This window comes from Perognathus longimembris, chromosome 2 (genome assembly GCF_023159225.1).
Source record: "Perognathus longimembris pacificus isolate PPM17 chromosome 2, ASM2315922v1, whole genome shotgun sequence".
In the NCBI taxonomy this organism is placed as follows: domain Eukaryota; kingdom Metazoa; phylum Chordata; class Mammalia; order Rodentia; family Heteromyidae; genus Perognathus; species Perognathus longimembris.
In genome coordinates, this window is record NC_063162.1 from 25654543 (window position 1) to 25676950 (window position 22408).

General features: G+C 47.7%; 1 protein-coding gene across 1 annotated transcript in view; it reads left to right on the forward strand.

The window, feature by feature from the left end:
• Nucleotides 1-6021: 6021 nt before the first annotated feature.
• Tll2 (tolloid like 2) overlaps nucleotides 6022-22408 on the forward strand; it is a 104919-nt gene continuing 88532 nt past the window's right edge. The window contains exon 1 of the mRNA XM_048338581.1: nucleotides 6022-6229. Within this exon, the coding sequence (XP_048194538.1) occupies nucleotides 6022-6229 (208 nt within the window). The remainder of the gene's footprint in view (nucleotides 6230-22408) is intronic.

Genomic DNA, 22408 nt, shown 5'->3' on the forward strand with positions numbered 1-22408 from the left:
TTCCTAATTCATCTCCTAAAATTTTAACAGATTAGAAGTTGACATTATACATATCTTCTGGTACCAAGAGTAAGATAAAATAAAAATGTAATGGCTAGAGGAAAATAAAGTATACTTTAGTATATAGTGTTGGGCTCCTAGATTACACTGCATTTCCCATACATAAGTCAAGCCCAAAACTCTTAAAATTGATTATCTTGTGGTGATATCTGAACCTGTTTTCTCGGGTCTTTTCCACTGATAGTGGGCAGACTCTTTATAAAGGTGGTTGCTGCAAACTCCAGTTCTTCCAAAAGCCACTTTATTTAGAGTTTATCCACAAGTTGTATTCATTTTGATATAGCTTTTGTTTCTCTAAATGTTTACTAACCACCTATGCCAAATGTCTTGCGAATAAATGTTATTTTTCAACTTCCTGAATTTTTACAAATGTGAAAAAGAGAAGATGTATTAATGTAATTTGTTCAGGAAAAGCTACATACTGAAGGGCTTCTGTATATGAATTCTAGGGGGGAAAGCCTATCTGTAAAAACCTATATACTGTAGTACATCTGGGTTTTAAGTTTAGATCTCAGTATGTTTTACTGCTTCATTCTGCTGATTTATTGGAACATTAATAAATAGGAATAGTGTTGTGTAAAACCACAAGTATCTTTAAAAATTCTAGTTATGAAGCTCTATGTTAGTAATCACAGTGTTGAAATCTGAGAAGAGCTTTAGGAAAATGTTTATGTCTGAGTACAGAAATAGTGTAGGTTGACAGGGAAGAACAAAGGATATTTTTATGTTAATGCAGAAACTTCAGAAAGTTTTATTTCAGTATGAGGAATAACTAGTTTTCTTCTGAGCATTTTCTAAAAGGTACCTCATTGGATATTTTTACCAGCACTATAGATACTAATATGCAAAGACAAAATCAGGTTCTTTCTTTCATTGTTAATGAAGCGGAGACAAATTGTTGTAAGAGCTGCTTATAATAAAGTATTGGTGAACTAGGTATATGTTAATTGACCAGCAAAGCAGAGCGTATTTACAGTTAGAAAGGCTGTCTTAGCTTAAAGCAAGGAAGAAAAAATAGTTCTATTTGAAGGACAACAGAGCATCTTTGGCAAAGCAGTCCAACTTGGGCTTCCCACCTTCTTAACCTTGAACCTATAAATCCCCACAGAGCATGGACAGCCAACAGAGTGGGAAGGAAACAATGATTGCCCAGTGATCACTTCCGTTTTGTATACATCCTTGGTTTGTGTAGGCCATATTTCACCTGGCTTTTTAGTTATTTAGAAATTTAGTAATAATGTATCAAATACAATTGAGAGTCTAGTCTGTTAATTTATCTGAAGCTGGATTTTTAAAAAGTAATAAAAAGTTCAACGTATTTCCCTTGAATGCTTTCTTTCTTTACCTTCTTGAGACAAGAAGCAAACACAAGGGATAACCCATACAAATAGCACTCCACAGTAAATAAAGTATATGTGGGGGGAGTGTCAACGTTGCCAAGGGCCACATAGTAATTTAGACATGGTACAGTGGGAACAAATATAAAGCAGCCATAGTACACAGTAGGGAAACTGTAGCTACAGAAACAGCCATAAATGAAGAACTTAAAATTTAAGGTTTAATTCTCTCAAGTTTATATTTTGGAGAAAAAAATTAAGGTACAGACCAGTTGTTAGAATGGTACAGTGAATTCAAGGTTTGTCTTTTAAATGCTTTAAATTACCATTCTTGTGATTCTTCATAATACGCAATCTTCAAATCCTACACACAGACCCCACCACCCCTGTGCCTGTGATTCTCATTAAGAATACACTGCATTTGTCTAGTACTTACTACTTTCTCCATAGTTGTTTCACACATGTGCCCTCATAGCTGTCCTTTGTAGCTAATAGCATAGATAAGAAAGTAGGCTTTTGTTTTTATCCCAGAAGTAATCAAGATTAGGTCCTGTTCTCTTGTTGGGAAAACTGGAAGTTGGAGGTGTCATCTCTCTAGCCCAGAGAGCAGCTGGTGTTAGTTATATGAGAAGTCACACTGTCAGTGTAACAATCAGTATACAGGTAGATGGACTGTTAGTGTACTCCATTAGAAGGAGTGGTTAGTTTCACTTACTGGTTGTCATAATCATTCTTCACTGGTTTTTAACATCTTTACTAGCTTCCTTGGTTCTTTTCTTCCCCTGATTTTTTAGCTACCTCAGTGTCTCTACTTGGCAATTCATATTTGCCTGATGGTTTTAAGTTAGTGTGAATTTGGATTACTTCTCACCTCTTTGATGAACACTTTTTGTCTTAGAAAAGTGAGGATAGAGTCTGTTATGCAGCCAGCTTCTTGATATTCAAGTGGGAATTATTAAACAATCTACAATATGATATTATCAACGATGAACTGGGCTATATCTGAACATATAAGTCAGTGTTATTAAGTATACAGCTGTATTTAGAATCAGCTTTATTTTCAAAATTCAGTGTGATGAATTTCAAATGAAAAGAAGTAGAGACAGTTGTAGGGAGGAGATGATGTAGTTCTGGCCAATGTCAGTTTGTCATGGCAGCTCAGTCTTTCTTTTGCCAGTCCAGGGGCTTAAACTCAGGGTCTGAATGTGTCCCTGGGTTTTTTTTGTTCAAGGCTAGTACTCTACCACTGGAGCCATAGCTCCAGTCAGTTCTAGCTTTTTGGTGGTTAAGTGAAGATAAACATTTGTTAGACTTTCCTACTTGGTCTGGTTTCCATTGGTGATCTTATCTCAATCTCCTGAGTAGCTAGGATTACAGGCATGAGCCACTGGTACCTAATGGCTTAGTCTTAAGTGACTTAAGATTATGGGACTAGGCTGGGGATATGGCCTAGTGGTAAAGTGCTCGCCTCTTATATAGAAAAAAAGCCGGGAGTGGTGCTGTGGCTTAAGTGGTAGAGTGCTAGCCTTGAGCAAAAAGAAGCCAGGGACAGTGCTCAGGCCCTGAGTACAAGCCCCAGGACTGGCAAAACAAAACAAAAACAAAACCAGGACTAATTCTGAAGGTCTCTGAAAGGAGAAAAGCAGGGTCTGTCAGCAAGACAGGTAGATTCCAAGTTGGGGACTAAGAGTGGACTGCTGAAGTAAGTAGCTGAGGCAAGACAGACCTGAATTGGTGTCAGATATAGCAGTTGCTACACTAGGTGCTGTGTGAGGATGCAGATCTGTAGCTGTTAATGTTCCAGGCAGAGGCATGGAGGTGAGGCAGCAGAGCTAAGGATAGCTGCCAATGCTTAATGCAAGAGTGGCATGAAGTTTTACACCAATGATAGGCAAAGGGAAAACTTGATGATAGTGGGGGCCTGGTACTCCACCTGGAGAAGCTAAGATAAGGGTATTGGAGAGTCAGGGAAGGTATGAGGCAGCTGCTGAGAATGATAATTAGCATCTCTGAAGTACAGTCCCATTTGTCAACAATGGAAGGTAACAGCTGGTAAAAAATGCCCTCCCTTATGAAGGTTCGGTTCCCTGTCCTAGAGTTGGTGGAATGAGAAAGTGGCCAGGGTTGGGTAAAGGAGAATAAAAAAACCTGCTAGACCTGAAGGGGTCTAAGAGCTGCTGCAGAAGAACCTGTTGACCTAGTGGAGAAACACCGGGGCGGGGGGGGGGGGGCTGGCAAGAGAGCGAGCACACAAGCACTGGCTTAAGATTGAGAATTTACTGGCAGGGTTTCCAGAGGACTAGAGTTCTTGGGAAGAAACCCACCGAAATTAGGAATGTGTAATTGTTGAACAGCTTTAGGTCTTTAGCCTGTTCTAAATGTACCTCTATATTTTTTAAATATTTTAAAAAACTATTTGAATCCAGGTTAGAATTTAGAAGTGAAGAGTTCAATTAAGAACTATAACTGATGAGAAAAAAATACAGAACATCTCTGTTTAGGTCTTATCTAACCTTTCTAACAATCTGAATGTTTTGTTGCTGTCTGTTGGTTGATTGCCAAAGCAGGATCTCAACAGGCCCTTTAACAAAGCTGTACAGCTTGCTCACCCAGAGGCACCAATTTTCAAATTTTGGACAAAGTGTATTGATGGAAAGACCAGTTGGGGATTAGAAGGCAATAAAGCTTGCAACCTCAGTGCATGCACGCACAAGGTGGCTTCTAATGCCTGTTTTCCAGAGAAATCCCTTGCTAGTGAAGCCAGTTGGCTGTTTGCCTACTGCCATCTGGACATGTAAAAGTGTCACAGAAGTTTGTTAGGCCTTTTAGATGTTGACTTTGTGGACTTGTCTACTGACGGGGTGACCTTCACAGGGGGGAGCACAGAGAACTATGGCGTTGGGTTTGACTCCTAGCATTCAGGCAAAATGCCATTTAACCTTCTTCCACACCTATTGCCTGTTTAGTGACTGACCACTTGGCCTTCCCTACCATTTGGTGGAATCCACTCACCCTAGTCCCTTCCTCCTGCCTGCCAATTCCTAACCAGGTCTTATCCAGTCTTGGCTTTGTCCTATAGGTGCCCATTAGGTAATAACTTGGATAGCAGGAGGCAGGGTCAACACTGCATTTCTTTCAAGCATTTCTTTGTAAGAACCAGGATGAAGTATTAATGGTTATCCTAGTTAAGAAGAGAATGACAAATGACTATAATGTTAAGGAATTCATGGTTGACACAAAGACCAGCTGTGAGCCTCCTGTTCATTATCTTGTTATTGATAGCTATAAAACCATGTGAAAATAAGTCTACTGGGGGTTTAGACTTTTATTTGAAACTCCCTTAAAAGGGAAGTTTAAAAAATGTATGCTGGGTGTGATTTTTAAAAAAATTCTTCACATGCCATTGGTATTATACCTATGATTAGGGCAATTTTGCTTTCACAAAAAAATTCTTTGAAAGCCTTACAGTAACAATACATGTCTAAATCAAAATGGCTCACTTCTGACAATTTTTACACATAGAAGTGGGTTTCAAGTAGCTCTTGATTGTTCCTCCAAATCATTTGGGCATGTATTTATCATTGGCAAAGAGTAATCAAATGTCAGCAATTGGTGCTTTTATTCTGTCAGGTTAATACTGAGGGGCTTTAATGAAACATCTAATTTTAGGAAGCACGGTATGATACGGCTCTAAGTCTTTTAGACCATAGGAAGCATCGCGCATGTTATTACTGGGGGGAAGAAAACCTAGAGGGGAGATCAGCCCCCTTAAATCTTTTCTACACACCACCGTTCACTACATTGAGTGAGGTGGGCGCCACCGCAGATGCCCTTCGTGGCTGGATGGGAGGTTATCGGGAAGAGCTGGGGAAGTGGTCCTTCTCCGATCACCACCCCCCCCCCCTGCCACCACCACCACCACCACCACCACCCTCCCCCCGGCCTGTCTGGATCGCTCTCCAGAAGCCCGTGCCCCAAAGCACCCCGCGCGCGTTGTTAGCGACTCAGAGCGCTCCGGTCGCGCGGCTGGCCCTGCGCCTGCCCGCGTCCACGTGTGCTCCGGGGAGTTGTGAAGTGAGTTGCAGAAACAGAACCAGGCGGGAAGCCCAGCCGCGACATTCAGCAGCACCGTTCCGGGGAGTCAAGAGCCGGGGGGGGGGGGGGGGGTGACGCCCCAAGAAGGGCGCCTTCAGCGGGGCGCGCGCTACCGGCCCTCGGCCCCGGCCTTCAGCATCCTCACTTCGCTCCCCTTCCTCCGAAGTTGCGGAGGTGCCGGGAAGAGGAGGGGCCTCGCCTCGGGCGCCCGAGTGATTGGCTGCCCGGAGGCCTTGGCGAGGGCTGTGTGGTCCAGCCCTGGTGGAGAGGGGGCGGAGCGGCCACTGCTCCACCACCACCGCCACAGTCGCAACCTCCGCAGCCTCGGCCGCTGGACAAGTCGCTCCGAGCCGCTGCTCTCCCGGGTGCCCCATCGTGGACAGTGGGCGCTGCGCTCGGCTCCTCTCCGCGAGGACGCCATGCCCCACATCCGCTCGTAGCCGCCGACGCCCGACCCAGTGCACCATCTCCCCCAAGCCGAGCTTTCCGCGCACGCGAGTCCCTCGGCCCCCGCCAGCCCCGCGCCACCATGCCCCCGGCAACTGCGCTCCGGGCTCTGGTGCCACTGCTGCCGCCTCTGCTGCTGCTGCTGCTGCTGCTGCTGCCGCTGCCCCGCAGCGCCGCGGGGCTCGGGGGGCTCGGGGAGCACTCGGAAGCCGCCCTGGACTACTGGGCTCCGGAAGACGAGGCGGGCGCGGAGCCGCAGCTGGAGCGCTACCACGACCCGTGCAAAGCCGGTAGGTGCCGCCGCCTCGGGGGAAGTCCGGCTGAAGTTTGCCTTTGAAATGCAAATGAGTGGTGGGCGAGCCTGCGCCGCCGTCTGTGGGGCGGGTCTCCCCTCCCCGGAGATGCCCCCCGATCGCCGGGAAAACAATGCCCCCGCGGAAACTGCCTAAATACCCGCGGGTCCCAGGCTCGCGGGCGCGCACCGGGTAGCGGCCGGGAACGGCCCCGAGGCCAACTGGGGCGGGTGTCCCGGCGCTCGGGAGCGCTCCGGGAGGGCTCCGGGAGGCGGCGGACTCCGGGGCCGCCTGTCAGCCGGGGTGGGGTCCTCACCGGCCACTACCGAACGCTCGGGGTCGGAGCGGAGGCTCCGGGCTGGGCGCCGCGCTCGCAGGCTCCGCGGGAGTGGCCGCCTCCGATTTCACAGCGTTTGGAAGTTTCGCGCAAAGTTTCCCAAGCTCCGTAGCTAATCCTTGGGAAGAGATTTTAAGAAGAAAGACCGAAAAGTATCCCAAGCTAGCAGAGGGAAAGGAGTTGCCTAGGAAGAAGGCGCCGGGCTGGAATTGCCGCTGAGTTCCCCGCAGTCCCCGCCGCGCGGTCCCGGCTTGGGAGTCGCCCGGGGTGGGCGGAGATGGAAGCCAGCAGGTGCTCTAATCCCACCAGGAAGCGCCGCCCCGGGACGCGCGGCCGGCCTGGGCACTGCAGCTCCGGGATTCCCTCCCCCCGCCCCCCCCCCCCCCCCACGGCGGGGTCGGCTTCCGAACAGCAGTCCTTGAGGTGTCAGGCCCAGATGGGCCCCATGGCAGGTCCCAAAAGAGAAGCGACGGGGCGTTTTCCCGCCAGGACAGAGGGGTGCTTTCGCTACCCGGGTGATGCTCCTGGCTGGTGGTCAGGACCGGGCTATAATGTTTGTTTTTTTCCTTTGAGCGTTGTCTGGTCCCTTTCATTTAGCCTCTGGCAGGGATGAGCAGAAAGAAAGAAGAGCCTGGCTTCACCCCGAGAGGTTCCCCGAGCTACTGTCAGGCATTACGTCCACCAGGTCTGAGCCAGTTCCCTAGGCCAGCACCCCACTTTCTCACTCCCTGGAGCCCTCTACCACCCTCAGTTTCCTCATCTATAAAGGATTTATGGGAAAATCCTTGCCAGCACAATAATGATGCGGGCGTTGTAATTATTATTATTGTTGTTGTCGTTACATGGTGGCTCTGGTGCAGGTGGGGGGGGGGGATGGACCAGAACTGGGGTGAAGTTTGTGGGGAGATGAGGCTGGAGGATTTAGGAAGTTCGTGAGGATTTTGTGATGGTTAAAGATCAAACCAGGTGTGAATGACCTCATCTTACCACGAGGAAGACTCCTGCAGAATATCTACCCCTTGCTGTACCTGTGGAGCCTCGGAGGCAGAAGGGAGGGCAGAAGACTTGGTCTCAGGGTAATTCGAGATCTTATCAGCAGGTAGCACGTTCTGACTAGGGTATGTCCAGGGAGAAAGTCTCCAGAGCATTTTTAGAATGGTCTTCTGTTTGGTTTTGGTTTTTTGCCAGTCCTGGGGCTTGAACTCAGGGCCTGAGCACTGTCCCTGGTTTCTCTTTTGCTCAAGGCTAGCACTCTGACACTTGAGCCACAGCACCACTTCCGGCTTTTTCTATATATGTGGTGCTGAGGAATCGAACCCAGGGCTTCATTTATATGAGACTTACCACTAGGCCATAGTCCCAGCCCTGTTAGAATGATCTTGAAGAGAGGGCACTCTGAAGCTGGGGAAATGAGATGGAAGGGGACCAACCACCTGCTGCACCTGTGGGATCCTGGACTCTGCCAGGTGGGAGGAAGCTGGGACTCTGGGAGGCCGTGTGGGCATTTGGGGCCAGGAGCTGGAAAGAGATCAGTTTGCTAGGGGGTCTACATCCAAAGGTGGAAAACACTGGAATGACAGAAGCCTTCTCAGCCTGGTCTCAGCCTCCAGGGATAAACCCTGAGACAAGTTTGCTTGAGGCTTTTGATACCTATTTGTCAGTTCTGTGACTGTTTGCAGTCTGGGACAACCTTTTAAGGTAGAGGATGCTGGGGATATGGTTTCAGCCAGCTCTGTGCATCTTTCACAGCCATCTTTGGATCCTCCCAACCCATCAGGGTCTCCCTGAGCTGTTTGGGATGCTAAAAGCATGTGTGTGGGGGCGGGGGATTTTCAGAAAGGGAAGGGCAATGGCCAGGGAGACCTCGGGACAGTCTTCCTACCCTCCTGGTACTTCTCCAACCAAGGGAACAACCATCCATCTGGAAGGCCAACAAGCAGTTTGTACTGCACTAAAGTCTCAACAAAGAACACATCGCTCAGCTGGCCACTGTCTTTCCTCACTGTGTGTTTAAATCATATCTTTCCAGACACACACTAAGCAGTCCCACCATCCCAGTCAAATTTGACTCCCTGGCCTCTCCAGCCAGAAGTAGTGCTCCTGGGACCCGACTTTGGGTTTCAAATCTCAAACTTCTCACCTATCCCTTCTCCAATGTGAGTCTTCCTTCTGCTTTGGACCCCAGATACAGAGGAAGACTTATTCCTGGCTTTTCAGTAACTGTGTCCTCTTGGACAAATACTTCCCCTCCTCTCTGAGGATTTGGTTCTTTCCTGTAAAATAAAGGATCGGTTAGGATTGCAAATCAGTGGATCTGGGGAGCTCTTCTCTTGATCCACATTGGCTTTCTGGCCTTGGATCTACTTCATGCCTGTGGCATTTGTATTTGATCACCTGCCCTTTTTCCTGTTTAGTGTTCTCTGGTTCTGTGAGACTCCTTCCTGCCAGCCCAGCTTTTTGAGGCTAAGCAAACTAGCACATAAGCATTATCCCATTTACCTTGCTGCCATCTATCATCACCATCACTTCAGTGAGGAAGTGCTGCCTGCCTTCATCATTTTAATGTATTTTTAAAAAACTAATTAGCATAAATTAGTTGTATAAAGGGGTTTCATTGTGATATTTACAACATGTATATACACTTTGATCAAGTTCCTTCCATCTTTATTACTTTTTCTTAACCCCTTTTCTTCTGGTCCCTCTTAACAATTTTTCATACAGATATATGATGTACTTTTAACACCTTTACCCTGTCAGGTTTTTCTTCCTCCTCTCCCACCCACTGTTACACACACACACACACACACACACACACACACACACACACACGGAGCAGTGCAGCAGAACTGCCAAGAGTGGAGCTGAGGGTATGTGAGTGGGTCAGGTCAACAAAATTTGTCTGCATAAAGCTTAGATGGTACAAAAGTGCTTCTTGCCCGCATAGCACACTGGGTTTTAAGACTGCTGTATAACTGCCTGGCAGTCAACTTTTTTGGTGCTGGTGGGGCTTGAACTCGGAGGCCTCATACTCTTACTTGACATTTTTGTTTGTTTGTTTTGGTTTTTGCTCAAGGCTGATAATCTGTCGCTTTTTTTTTCTTTTGCTTGTTAAATTGAAGATCAGAGGATTTGTCTGCTTGGGGCTCAGATCTTAGCCTCCTGAGTAGCTAGGATTTTCGTCATGAGCCACTAGTACTCAGAGGTCAGCATACGTTTCAGCTGGGGGCTCGGTGACGCCAGGGGCTTCCTCCTAGCTCTGAGTCTTGGGTTCAAGTATGGTAAGTAGAGTTCATGGGAAACTGCCCTTTCCTCATGTGGAAGCTCAATTCCTCTCCACACTGTGGGCCTTACTTCTGTCTGGAATTCAGGGCCTCACTCCACCTTGCCATTCTCTCTACGTCTCACCAGTCAGTATTTTTTTTTTGTCAGTTCTGGGCCTTGAACTCAGAGCCTGGGCACTGTTCCCTGAGCTTCTTTTGCTGAAGCCTAGCACTCTACCACTTGAACCACAGCACTGCTTCCAGCTTTTTTCTGTTTATGTGGTACTGAGGAATCGAACCTAGGGCTTCATGCATGTTAGACAAACACTCTACCACTAAGCCGCATTCCCAGCCTCAGTCAGGGTTGTTTGAGTTGACCCTTCTGGGCCAGCTCTTTCCAGCAGCCCTCATCTGATATGAAGAAAATATTCAGCTTCATGAAGTTAGGGACTTTTGTCCGTGTGCCCAGTGCCTAGATTAGCACCCAGAACATGACAGACCCTTGTCAGTATCTGTTGAATGAGGTGTGTGTGTGTGTGTGTGTGTGTGTGTATGTGTGTGTAAGTGATGGTGGCCTTACATGGATTGGGTCCACAGAACTGTCTACCTACTCTGAGCCCTGGCAAGAAGACTGCAGACCTTAGGAGTGCCCTGAGTAGAGCTAGGGAGACGTGGGGGAGAGGGACTTCCTGAGCAGAGCTCTTCCAGTATTTCCAGCTTTCACAACAGGGACAGAAATCCCAGTTTCCTAAGCAGAATTGAGACTCATGTGGCTTCTCCCTGTGAGCTTATCTCCCTCGTGTCTCCCACCTGACCCTCATGAGGCTCCCATACCTAGTAAGGGTCTGGGAAGGTGGCTTAGTGGTAGAGTGCTTGCCTAGCATGCAACAAAGTCCTGGATTCGATTCCTCAGCACCACATAAACAGAAAAGGCCAGAAGTGGTGCTGTGGCTCAAGTCCTAGAGTGCTAGCCTTGAGCAAAAAGAAGCCAGGGATAGTGCAAAAAAACAAAAAAAAAAAACACTGATCATTATGGTTAAACAGTGTCTCAAAAGTAAGGCAAAAGCCAGGTGAGGTGGCTCAAGCCTGTAATCCGAACTACTTGAGAGGTGGAGATGAAAAGCAGTGATAGTGGTTCAAGGCCAGTCTTCACATAAAAGTCTTGTCTTGTAAACTAGTCTCTGAACTAGAATTGGGAATTACACTCCATGGGGGAGTGAGGAGTTCAGTCCTCAATGCTGAAAAAAATCTTTGCAAGACTCCATCTCAAGTAGTGGTTGGGTGTGGCTGTACATGCCTGCCATCCTAGCTATTGGTAATCAGAGGGCTGGATGCAGTGGCCTGCACCTGTTATCTCCTCGGACTTGGGGAAGCACAGTAGGATCACAGCTCAGGCTGGCCTGGTCCTAAAAGCTAGACCCCTATATAAGAAATAACCAACAAGAAAAGGAGCTGGAGGCATGATTCAAGTTGCAGAGCACCTGCCTTGCAAAGTTGAGGCCCTGAGTTGAATCCTCAGAACTGAAAAAGCAAAGGTCAAATTTTATAGATTATGTGATATATCTCAATAGAGATGCTTAAAAAAAAAAAGGTTAGGCACAATGACTCATGCCTGTAATCCCAGCTATTCAACAGAAGAAGATTGTAAGAGTTGGAGGCCAGCCCAGGAAAAAAGTTAATAAGACTCCAGCTCAACCAATCACTGGACACATTGGCGTGTCTGTCATCCCAGCTACATGGAAAGTGTAAATAGGAGGATCATAATTCTGGCTATCCCTGGCCAAAACCAAAAGAAAGCAAAACTCTATTAAATACAAAAACTGTGGTGTGTGTGTGACTCACGTGGTGGAACACCTACCTAGCAGGTGTAGACCCTGCGGTCAGTCCCCAGGATCAGCCCTTGCCTGGCTGAGACAGCAGTTTGGGTCAACAGGAATGGCATGTGGGTCCTTTACGTGCTAGACTGATCCCAGGGCTCCAATAGTGGAGAAGTGGACAGTGCTGGGGAAAGACTGGGCTGGGGTCATATCAGACCCCTTGTAGATGTGGCTGCTCTAGGAATTGATCCATAGCAAGAACCTCATTGGAGGGACCCTCGCAGCCACCACAGAGCACACAGGCTGCCGTAATGGTTGCTGGTTTGCGTATGGGGAAACTGGGCTTTAGGCATGGACTTGCTGCCTTTGGATTTTCCCCTCCATCCCTGTGGACAGAGCCTACATTCAATAGGCAGAAGAGTCCACAGTGGTGCCATCAAAGCAAGGGCCCCACATCTACCATCAGTGGAACCCACTTTTCCTTCTTTCACCTGCCAGGAGGGGCAGTGATCAGTGTTGCACACAGGTCCTATTGTGAGTGGCCCTCCTCCTCTGTCCAGCATGGTGAGAGAAGGTGGGGTGGTGGTGGTGGTGATGTTATGACAGAGCCACCCACAAAGGCTCTAGGTCTGCAGTCCTGGCATGCATGGGCTTTGCACTGGTACTGCACATGTAAGAGTTTGTCATGTATCAGCACTACTCCATGATGCCTCCCACTCAGGCTGGGCATAGCTGGCTCTGCATGGAAGGCAGGTGTAGACAGGTCTGCACAATGTCTTGTGCCACAGCACCGCCACGGTCAGTTCTGGATTTGTGACTGCTTTTTTAGGCTCTCATGCAATGCTATGGTCCTATGTGTTGGCTGAAGCTGACTTGGGTTTTCCTTTTTCAGCTCTATCACTTACTGACTGCAAAGCCATAGTTTCCTCATCTACACAGTGTGGCTAAAGATACTTGATACTGTACCTAGCAAAGAGAGGTGCTTGGTAAATATGAAATACTATTAGACGTATGTGGCCCCTGAAGAACCTATCATGTCCCACAACCCCAATGTGTGTAGATTAAGCTACGTGAACAACAATGTTTTCTATTCCTGTGGGGCAGCTGGAATGAAGCAGGCAGACTCTACCTATCACCTGGATGCAAATCCTGACTCTGCCACAGATAGCTGTAGGATGCCTAGCCAACCTGCTCAAGCTTGATCAACTCAGTTCTCATCTGTAAGATTGGCGATATTAATATCTACCACATAGTTACTATGATGATTTAAGGAAGTTTAGACAAATCACTTATCATAATGCCTGGAACATGGTAGAAATGAAATAGCACTATTTCCTGTGTTAATATCATCCCATAGAAATCTAATGAGACTTCCAAGTGGAAGGAAACTGATTATCTGAACAACCAAAGCCAGGTGACTTTTTTCTTTGTGTGTGTGTTAGTCCTGAGTCTTGGCCTCAGTCTGAGTGCTGTCTCTGAACCTGGCTAAAGGCTACTGGTCTACCACTTGAGCTACAGCTCTATTTCTGTTTTGTTTTGGGATTAATTGGAGATAAGGTTCTCACAGACTTTCCTGCCTGGGCTGGCTTCCAATCCTGATTCTCAGATCTCAGCCTGCTGAATAGCTAGGAGTACAGGCATGAGCCACCCGTGCTTGGCAAGAGTTCTGGGTTTTCTAATGTTATAGATAGCTTCTCTTTGTAAGGAGACCTTGAAGAGATGTGTGAGGATTGCTGGGCTGCTGGCTTCTCCAAGCTACTCTTCTTTGCTAAGTGGTGTTTCTGTGATATCACGCTTCCAAAGAACAGAGGCACCAGTAAGATTGGGATCCATTACATCACATTAATGGTGCGGCTCATCCCTTCCCGTGGAGACCTTGTCAGTCAAGCTACAGGTCCCCAATCCACTGCCTCTTCAGCCTTCACCATGCTTCTCGAAAGGAAGAACAAGATATGATCTCTCCTACAGCACTGCCATCAAGCTCTGGGCCCTGCCTAATGCTTTACAAATCTGCTTTCCTTTTATTCCTCTGTTGGTCTCCCAGACAGGCCAGCAGAGTATGCGGATGCTGTCAAGATAAGCCCTGGGATTGTGTGATCTCATAGTCGTACAGGTCACGATCTAGGTGCTTGCACAGGAAGAGCCTGCAGCTTTTCTCAGCTCTCTCCGCCCATAGTCTGTAAGCACTTCTATTGTGCTTAGACTGAAGGTCATATTTGTGTCTGTATTCCCCACCTACTTTCTCTATACTATATCTAAGAACCTAACAAGGATGAGAGAATCCAGGCCTTTACAGTGTTCTCTATCCCAGAGCCCATCGAAGACTTCAAGGTGTTGAAATGCATCTTTCTTCCTCCAGAAGGCCAGGGAAGTGCATGGGTGTGAGGTCAGTGCAGGACACCCAGTGGGAGAACGTTGACAAGGTCCAGTTTCCTAAAGAATCTCTTGTTCAAAAGAGCAGCAACAGTGAAATATCCTGTTCAAACCCACAGCATGAAGCCAGCCCATCTCTTCTTGTATAACCTGTGTGGCTTTCATCAAGGTTCCTTACCTAAGACTCACTTCCCTTACTTGGAGAATGGGGATGATGTTAAAACCCATCATCTAAGCTGGCTGTGGTGGTTCACACCTGTAATCCTAGTGACTCAGGAGGGATTGAGGTCCAAAGCCAGCCTAGGCCAGAAAGTCTGTGAGACTCTTAGCTCCAATTAACTACCAAAAAGCTAGAAATGGAGCGGTAGTTCAAGTGGTAGAGCATTAACCTTGAGCACAAAAGCTCAGGGACAGTGCCCCGGCCCTGAGTTCAAGCCCCAAGAGAGGCACAGCACCAACAAAACCCACATTATATAGGTTTGCTTAAAGATTAAATACGGCATGCAGTCTGAAGTATTTTGTATACTGTAATTGTTAGCTCTTCTTTCTATTACGATGATTCCTGTTATGTTCCCTTTTAAGTGACGATCTCAGTGGCCTCATGTTGTATATTTATCTTTGCCTCTCAGGACTGCAAAGAGTTCCCTTGGGATGCATAGCACATGGCAGGTGATAATTTTTGGTTCCACTGCTTGCTGGCTCTCACTTGAGCAGGGAGGGGATGACAGATAAACCGCAGGCGTAGTATGAAAGGTTTTTCTGGTACCCACTCAGCCTGCTCATAATCCAGTTCTGCCTGGATGCAAACATAGCAACAGGAACCCAGCTTTCCTGCTGATTGGTTACAGACCTATCTGTGATCACACCACCTTCTTACTGTTCCTGCCAATTACCAATAAATATTCTCAGGCTCGCCTGCATGAGCACTTGAGTGTTGGTGTTCAGCCCTGAGTCTTTGCCCGCTCTGCCAGCTGGGCCACTTATCTTCAACCTCATCCTGCAATTTATGAGTTTGTTCCCTTCTACCCACTCGGGTTACTGGCTGGAGTTTATGGATCCTCGGAGCTTGTTCCCCTCCAGGAACACCCTTTAGCTACCTGTCTCCTTAACTCTTTTTTCATGTCCCTGGGTCAAGGAACCTGCCTGTTGAGCCAGCTCCCATTGCCCATTCTCTCCTTGAAGTACTAGGTCCTTGGTCACTGGTGCCAGACTGGTAGTCCAGTGAGGTACTTAAACCAGCATCTTCCTTCTCAACTTGCTCACTAGACTCTCCCTGATTCCTGTCAGGCAGCCCAACCCCAGTCCTGCCAGTTGTGCTCCCATAATTTGACCCCATCACTTCTTCCCACCATCACTGCTGTTTGGTCTAAGCCCTTGCTGGCTCCCAGATGGGCTCCTCTGTGGGTGCCAGAGCAACTCTTCCCCTTGCTGCTTTTGCCTCCCCAAATCTGTTTTGCAGGTGACAAGCAGTGAGAGATCTGAGCTCATGTGTGAGCAGTTTGCACAGGCAGACCTGTTTAACACCTCACATAACTTCCTCGGTACTCAGATGTGAGCTCTGGTCACCCCATGCGGTTACACAGCTCCTCTCCTCGCTAGCCTCCTCATGTAGCTTCTTTCTTCTGCCTGGGAAGGTCTTGAGACTCTCCATGACTTCAGCTTGCACAGCTTTCCCAGCCACCATGTCAATACAGTCTCTTCCCTTGTTGCTCTGCACCTTCATTTTTCTGTATGAAGCTCTTTTAACCCCTAGAACTGGGTAGTGACTGCCTCCACATTAGACAATGAGATTCCAGGGTTAGAGACAGGACTCTGGGTTCTTATCACCAGCACAGAGCCAGAACCTGGTGGGTGCTTAGCCAATACTTGTCAAATGAAAATCTGGATAAATGAGGTTCAGAAACCATAGGCATTCTGAAAAGATAGCAACCACCTTAGGACAACCAAGAAAGGCTTCCTGGGGGAGGAGTGTTAAGCCCGAGATGGGCCTGAAAAGAGGGATGGGATTTGAAGAAGCTGGGGTACAGGGGGAAGCACTCCAGGCAGAATGAACAAGGTGAGGCAAAGGGGTGCTTGGGATTTGGTTGGAGCCAGGGTTTTCTTTGGTTTAGTCTGGACAATGGTAGAGACAAATCTGAAATCAACGTGTGACAGTGAATGTCACAGTGATGTGTTTGAAATGTATCCCTAAGGAAACGGGAGCTGTTGAAAGCTTTGGAGCAGAGAATTGTTATGAGCATATGCAATGCTTAGGAACTATGAAAGCAGGAAGCAGGTGACCACTAGTGCATCTAGTCCTGGTACATGAGGGCCAGAAAGGGCGAAGAGGGGAACAGCAGTGGTGGCTCTGTGAAAAGAGCTGCACTGTCTCAAGGTCAAATTAGAAACATGAATGAGGTCATCCAGACATGGTTAGTAAGCCTAGGATGGAGATAGACAAGTTCAGCGTGCACTGAGTACCCAGAACATAGACAGGAAGGGAGACTATTTTAATCTGATACTTTTCTGATCGAAGAAGGGCTAGGGTATCGTTCAACTGATTGATTCCCTGCCGGGCATCAAGTGTGGGACTCTGAATTCAATCCTCAGTACTACCAACAATATTGATGTATGTATTATGTGTGCGTATATACACAGAGAGAGATAGATATGTAAGTTCAAGAAAAATAATTTAAGAAATCTGTATCTATGAAAGCTCTATTTATCTATCTCTGTCTATCTATGAAAAGACATAAAGGGCTGAAAGTGGTTACTGTTAATATTAATATTCTCCCAGATGTTTTCTGTGTACATTTGTAACAGGTTTATTTCTACCCCTTGACTATAACACACCTAACAGCTTTGAACCTTCTTCCAGTTCATTTTCTCTTTGGAATCATGAAGCTGTCTGTGATGGCAAAGATGGGTATGTAGTAAGTGTACTTGTAAAACATTGGTTCAAGCTGTTCTATACCTAGCTGCATAGTTGCATCATCATTTACTTGACCAGTGTCCTTTGTTAGATATACAGATTTTCCTCCCAACCTTTCTATGTAACAGATTATTTTTCCCAGATATACCAAATTTGATAACTTGGTTTGCTAGCCCAAGGGGATTGACCAGTAAAGGTGGTTAAGAGAACTGTAAAGAAAGCAGGAATGCAGATGTAAGGAGCCACTGCTGGGAAAGGAGGGAATCTAAACTGCACCTGCACCTGCCGCAGAGGTGTAGAGCCAGCTGCTGGAGGTGGGAGAAGTTCACACAGGTACACTGGCCTCCACTCGCCTGCAGGGGAGATGTTCCAAGGCACCCCCAGTGTTCACGGAAACTATGCAGGACAAAACCCTGTTGAGAACTAAACCCAGCAGCATTGCTACATAGACACATAGCTAATCTATCCTTCCCATTTTGGTGTTGTCTTTCTGTTTGGGGCAATACTGGTATTTGAACTCAGAGTCTTGCTTGTGCTTATAAGGCAGACTAACACTTGGTCCACACCACAGCCAAGTCCTTCTGTGGTGTGTGTGTGTGTGTGTGTGTGTGTGTGTGTGTGTGTACCAGTAATGGGGCTTGAACTCAGGGTCTGGGTGCTGTCCGTTAGCCTTTTCACTCAAGGCTGGCACGGTACCACTTGAGCCACAGCTCTGCTTCGGCTTTCTGGTGGTCAATTGGAGATAAGACTGTCACAGACTTTCCTGCTTGTGCTGGCTTTGAACCACAATCCTCAGATCCCAGCCTCCTGAGCAGCTAGAATTTCAAGTATGAGCTCCAGGTGCCTAGCATTCCTTCTGTGCTTTATGCTCTAGTCCTCTTGTGCATCATAGGTTTTGTTCTTTGACAGTCATTGTTTGGTAAAGTAAGAGTTGTGCAACACAGATTCTGTGACCCAGTGTTAGTTGATCTGTAAACTAAGGCTACTGAGTGACTAACACACAGGTAATGTGGACAACGGGGACACTTGCAAAGAGTTCATCCCAGGTCTGTCAGGGTGTGCTTATGCTAGATTTCGTTGTGTTATTCAGAGCAGTACACAGGTGAAAACTTGTGAGTTGCCTTTCTGGAACTTTCCATTGAATCTTTTCAGACCGCAGTTGACTGGGAACTGAAACAAAGGTGAGTGAGACCATGGAGAAGGAGCAAGAGGAGCACCCCTGTGCTGAGGGAAAAGGCTGGCCGGCAGGGGACTGCCCAGTGAGACTGGCAAAGCTCTGAAGGGATCAAGGAGCCCATGGTTCCTCAGAATGCTGCTGTCAGCCACTCCTGCTGGAGCAAGAAAGAGGAGACCACTGGAACCAGTGAGAGATGGTCCTTCCTCTTTCCGTGCCCCCCCCCGTGCCCTCCCCACAAAACCTAACACGGTGTCAGGTGGGAAGGGAGAAGCGTTTACAGGGTCCAGCTCCAGTATCAGAATATGGGGACACGGGGTGGGATGGAGGCTGAAAAGCAGTTTATATCAGTAGCTGAGGAATTGGATTAAGCGCAAGCCAGAGGTCTGTCTTTCTCATATCAAAGCCTAGAAGTCTGCAATCCAGTGTGGCAGTTCTATCCTAGTATGGCCTTCCAGGGTTAGGCTCTTCCCAGTTTGTCACTTATTCTCCCTAACAGTAGCCCCATCATGGTCTAAGATGGTATCCAGAACTCACATGATCATACCATCACAGGCATGACCTCAACATGGGAAAAGGACAGCCAGGTATGGTCATGCACACCTGTAATCCCAGCCCCCAGGAGCCTGAAGCAGGAGGACTGGGAGTTAGAGGCCACCTAAGATCCTTTCTCAAGGATCCTGTGAGGGTAAGGAGAAGAGACAAAAAAATATGGGAGAGGCTTCCCTGGAGCTGCCATTGCCCTGTATACATGATCTCATTGGGCAGAACTTAGTCACATGGGCATGGGTCTCCAAGGTCGTACTTCCAGAGGACCTAGAACTACACAAAGGTTCTATTATTGTGGAAGAAGGTAATTCGGGTACTTGGGGGAAGCTGGCAATCTCTGCCACTGTAGGCTAACATCTGTTGGACCTTTAAGCAGAAAACTGAGGTGATCAAAACAAGCCCCTGTCTTCCTAGAAGTTACTCAGCTACATAATGTAAGTGATTGAACAGTTGGAGCTGGAAGGAATAGCCTGGGGAATTGCCATTCTGCCTTTCAAGTTTCTGATGAGACCGCAAAGCCCAGAGGGGCCATCACTGATCCCAGGGCAGACAGCGAGTGGTGGGCCCAGCTCGCAGCACACCGCAGGTCTTCTCCGCTCTCCACCTAGTCTGTCTTTCCACTTCGTGCATGATTTCGGGTCTCTCGTGGTCTCATCTTCAGCATGAGTCATGCCCAATTGCACTTGTAATTTATGACTCTATGAAAGCTCATTGCACAGTGGAGATATTAGGGCTTATGAGATGTGTCGGGTTCTGAATCAGACCTATACGATGTAAAATTAGAATCCAAGAAGCATTTGGCTTTGAGGATGTGCTCTGCCTCCTCGTCACTGTGACTGGACAGGGCCCCTAGGAGCTTGCTGTGGGGACACAGCAGGTGTGAGAGAGCAGAAAGGCATATTCTGGACTCGAGCAGCCCAAATGGCCATTTTAGGCCAAAATAGTTACACACACCCCTTCCCATTCTATTTGCCTATGGAAATAGTGGATGGGGTTTCTTAGAACGGTTATATATGCAGGAGCCCAGCAGAAGGCAATACATACCCCAAGTGTTTCAGATGAAGAATTGTTAATGATGGGACTAGAGATGCAGGGTGGAAGGAATAAGACCGCCCAGAGACCAGGGAAGACCCCCAGAGACAAGCCAGAGGAGCTGGGAAAAGCAGGGTTACTGCTAGAATGAGGTTAGAGGAAGGCTTATAGGGAGAGAGGCCTGCTGAAGGGAGGCCCACTGGGAGGGAGGACCCACCATCAGGCCCGCAACCCCAAGGCAGGACCTCATTCTCCTCTTCCCCAAGGTCTGCCTGCATCTCTGCTCATTGAACATAACCGGGAGCCAGAGCAGCTAGGGGAACAGCAGCAACTCCCTGGGCGCAGAGCAGAGAATGGAGAATAAGCACACAAGGAATAAGGGATTATAGCTCGAGTTGGGTCCTAGCGACTCATTTGTATAGAGTACAAAATATATTTGGTTATCTTCCTAACAGTTTGTAAGTGGTAGGTGTATAGACACAAGCCGTGTCCTCTCCCCACCAGTGGCAAATATGGCTGGCCTCACCACACCATTCTCATGCATTTCTTTTTTTTTTAAAAAAAATTATTGAGCCAAGTATGTCCTGCTTGGAAAGCCAAGCTATGGTATCACCCTGTATTAGTGATCTACAGATGAGAGGCAGGAGATCATATCTGACTCAAGCAAGGTGGCCACCAGCTCAGGTACCACCCAGAACCTCCTGGCATTTTCACAACCAAAGCAGGAGGGGTATGGGCTCTGGGGGGGCTGCGTATTCTCTTGAACAGCTTTCTGAGGACTCTGTAGGATCTGGCTGTGTAAGGTGCTCTCCTTGGTCCTGATTGACCTTTAGCACCAGAATCCTACAGACTCAGTGCCTGTATGTGGTGTTTCTGAATGGGTATGTTCAGACTCATGAGTTCAGACAGACTTAAGTGGCCTTGAACAGATCATCCTTGGCTGGAACAAATAAGTGATGGGCTCTGAGCATTGCCAGGATAACATAGAGGGTGGCTGGCATAGGTTTCAACGTGTGCCACTTCTGTGAATTCAGGCTGGCCCTGGGTGGCAGGCACTGTGCTGAGATGGAATCAAGGGCCGTGTTGAAATTGAACTGATTGGACAGGAGGCCTGGGACTCATTAGAAATATTCATCCTGGTGGAGAGTGGTTTGGAAGAGGCACATGTGTATCTCACATTTGCCACCTTTTGGGTGGGAAAGAGCATGGTGGAGGGCTGGTACGCGTTGGGTGTGAATTGATTTGACCTTTGGAGCAAGTCATTCGACTTCCCTAGACCCCAGTCCCCTCATCTGGAGAACAAGGACCTTGCCTTGATGACTTGAATTTTCACCATCTTAGCAGTTCCTTGATTTGAAACTTGTTTTTGTAAGCCTTCACTATAAAACTCGCAGCAAATCTGTTTGATCCAATTAAAATATTTACAACTTCCCACTCCTCTCTGCCATATGCTCGAGTAACTAAGTAACTAAGCCATCCGTCCCTCAAGAAGGCCACTTCCCCAGGAGCAGCTGGGGACCCTGGAGACAGGAGGTTTCCCATACTAAACAGATCCTTCCCTATGCCATCCCCACCCAGAGATCCCGGAGGCGTGATTCACACTTGCCTGCTTCCTCTCTAATGTCCTCCAAAAGCCAGCCTCTCCCCTCCTGCCCCACAAACTCTCCTGAATGCAGACTCCTGAAATTTAGGGTCATGGTTTCAAAGTTCATGGTCCTGAGAATAAACAAAAAAACTATTGTGGTTGCATAGAGCGGTGGACCCCATTAACACCGTCCCATGAATATTTATAGTGTAGAACTACAAAAGAACATAGAGGCCATATTGTATTTCCTAGAACTTTCCTTCCATGGGGTCCTTTCTCTGTGGGTCACTTTAATGTAAGCTTTGCTTATTTAGTTCCACACTTAAGCCGATTAACTTTTTACTAAAAAAAAAAAAAATCCTCCCTGTTTGTTTGTACATACACTCCCTTGACAAAGATTCACAGAAACTGCCTTAAACCTGTTAAATCCCTCTGCTGGAACTTGAAAGGAACTCAGATGCATCTCTGGGTAGGATTTCCCTGTAATTCTCCCCACCGCTGGCCCCTCCACCGCACCACCTCTGCCTGTTTCCTGAGAGGAATTCCAATGGTTTGAATGCTCCATATTTAGTTCCTGCCACCACCTAGGCTTGTCCCTTGGAGCCTCTCTCATAGTGCATTAGCGAGATCCTTCCTGGCTTTCAGAGTGGCTTGTTTTGTGACTGGACAAATGGCAGGCCCAGGCAGATGGCAAGTGCTTCTCTAAAGGAAATTAGGGACCGCAAGAGACCATCAACCCAACCGGTTCCTAAACTTTAGTATGCTATCCAAGTGGGGTGACGTGGATGTGCATTTAAAGCGTGAAGCCCCAGCATTCGGACAGCATCACTGGAGCAGGGCGGCAGCAGGGGGGTGGGGGTGGGGTGGGGGACCTGCAGACCCAACTCAGATCAACACCCATTTCCACACTTTTGTGCAAGCAGCCTGTGGGCTGTGCCTCCAGCCACACTGAGCTGCCTCATGGTACTGGCGAAGGGGCAGCTTACCTGTCCAGCCCACATCCAGCTCCAGTGTAGACCATGGAGAGTAGATCCCCTTTCCCCAGTGTAGACCATCCTGAGACATGCAACCTCACTGGGGATCATTTGTGATCAGGATGCTTCAGTAGGAAGCTGAGAAAAGAGTCCACCAGCCCTCA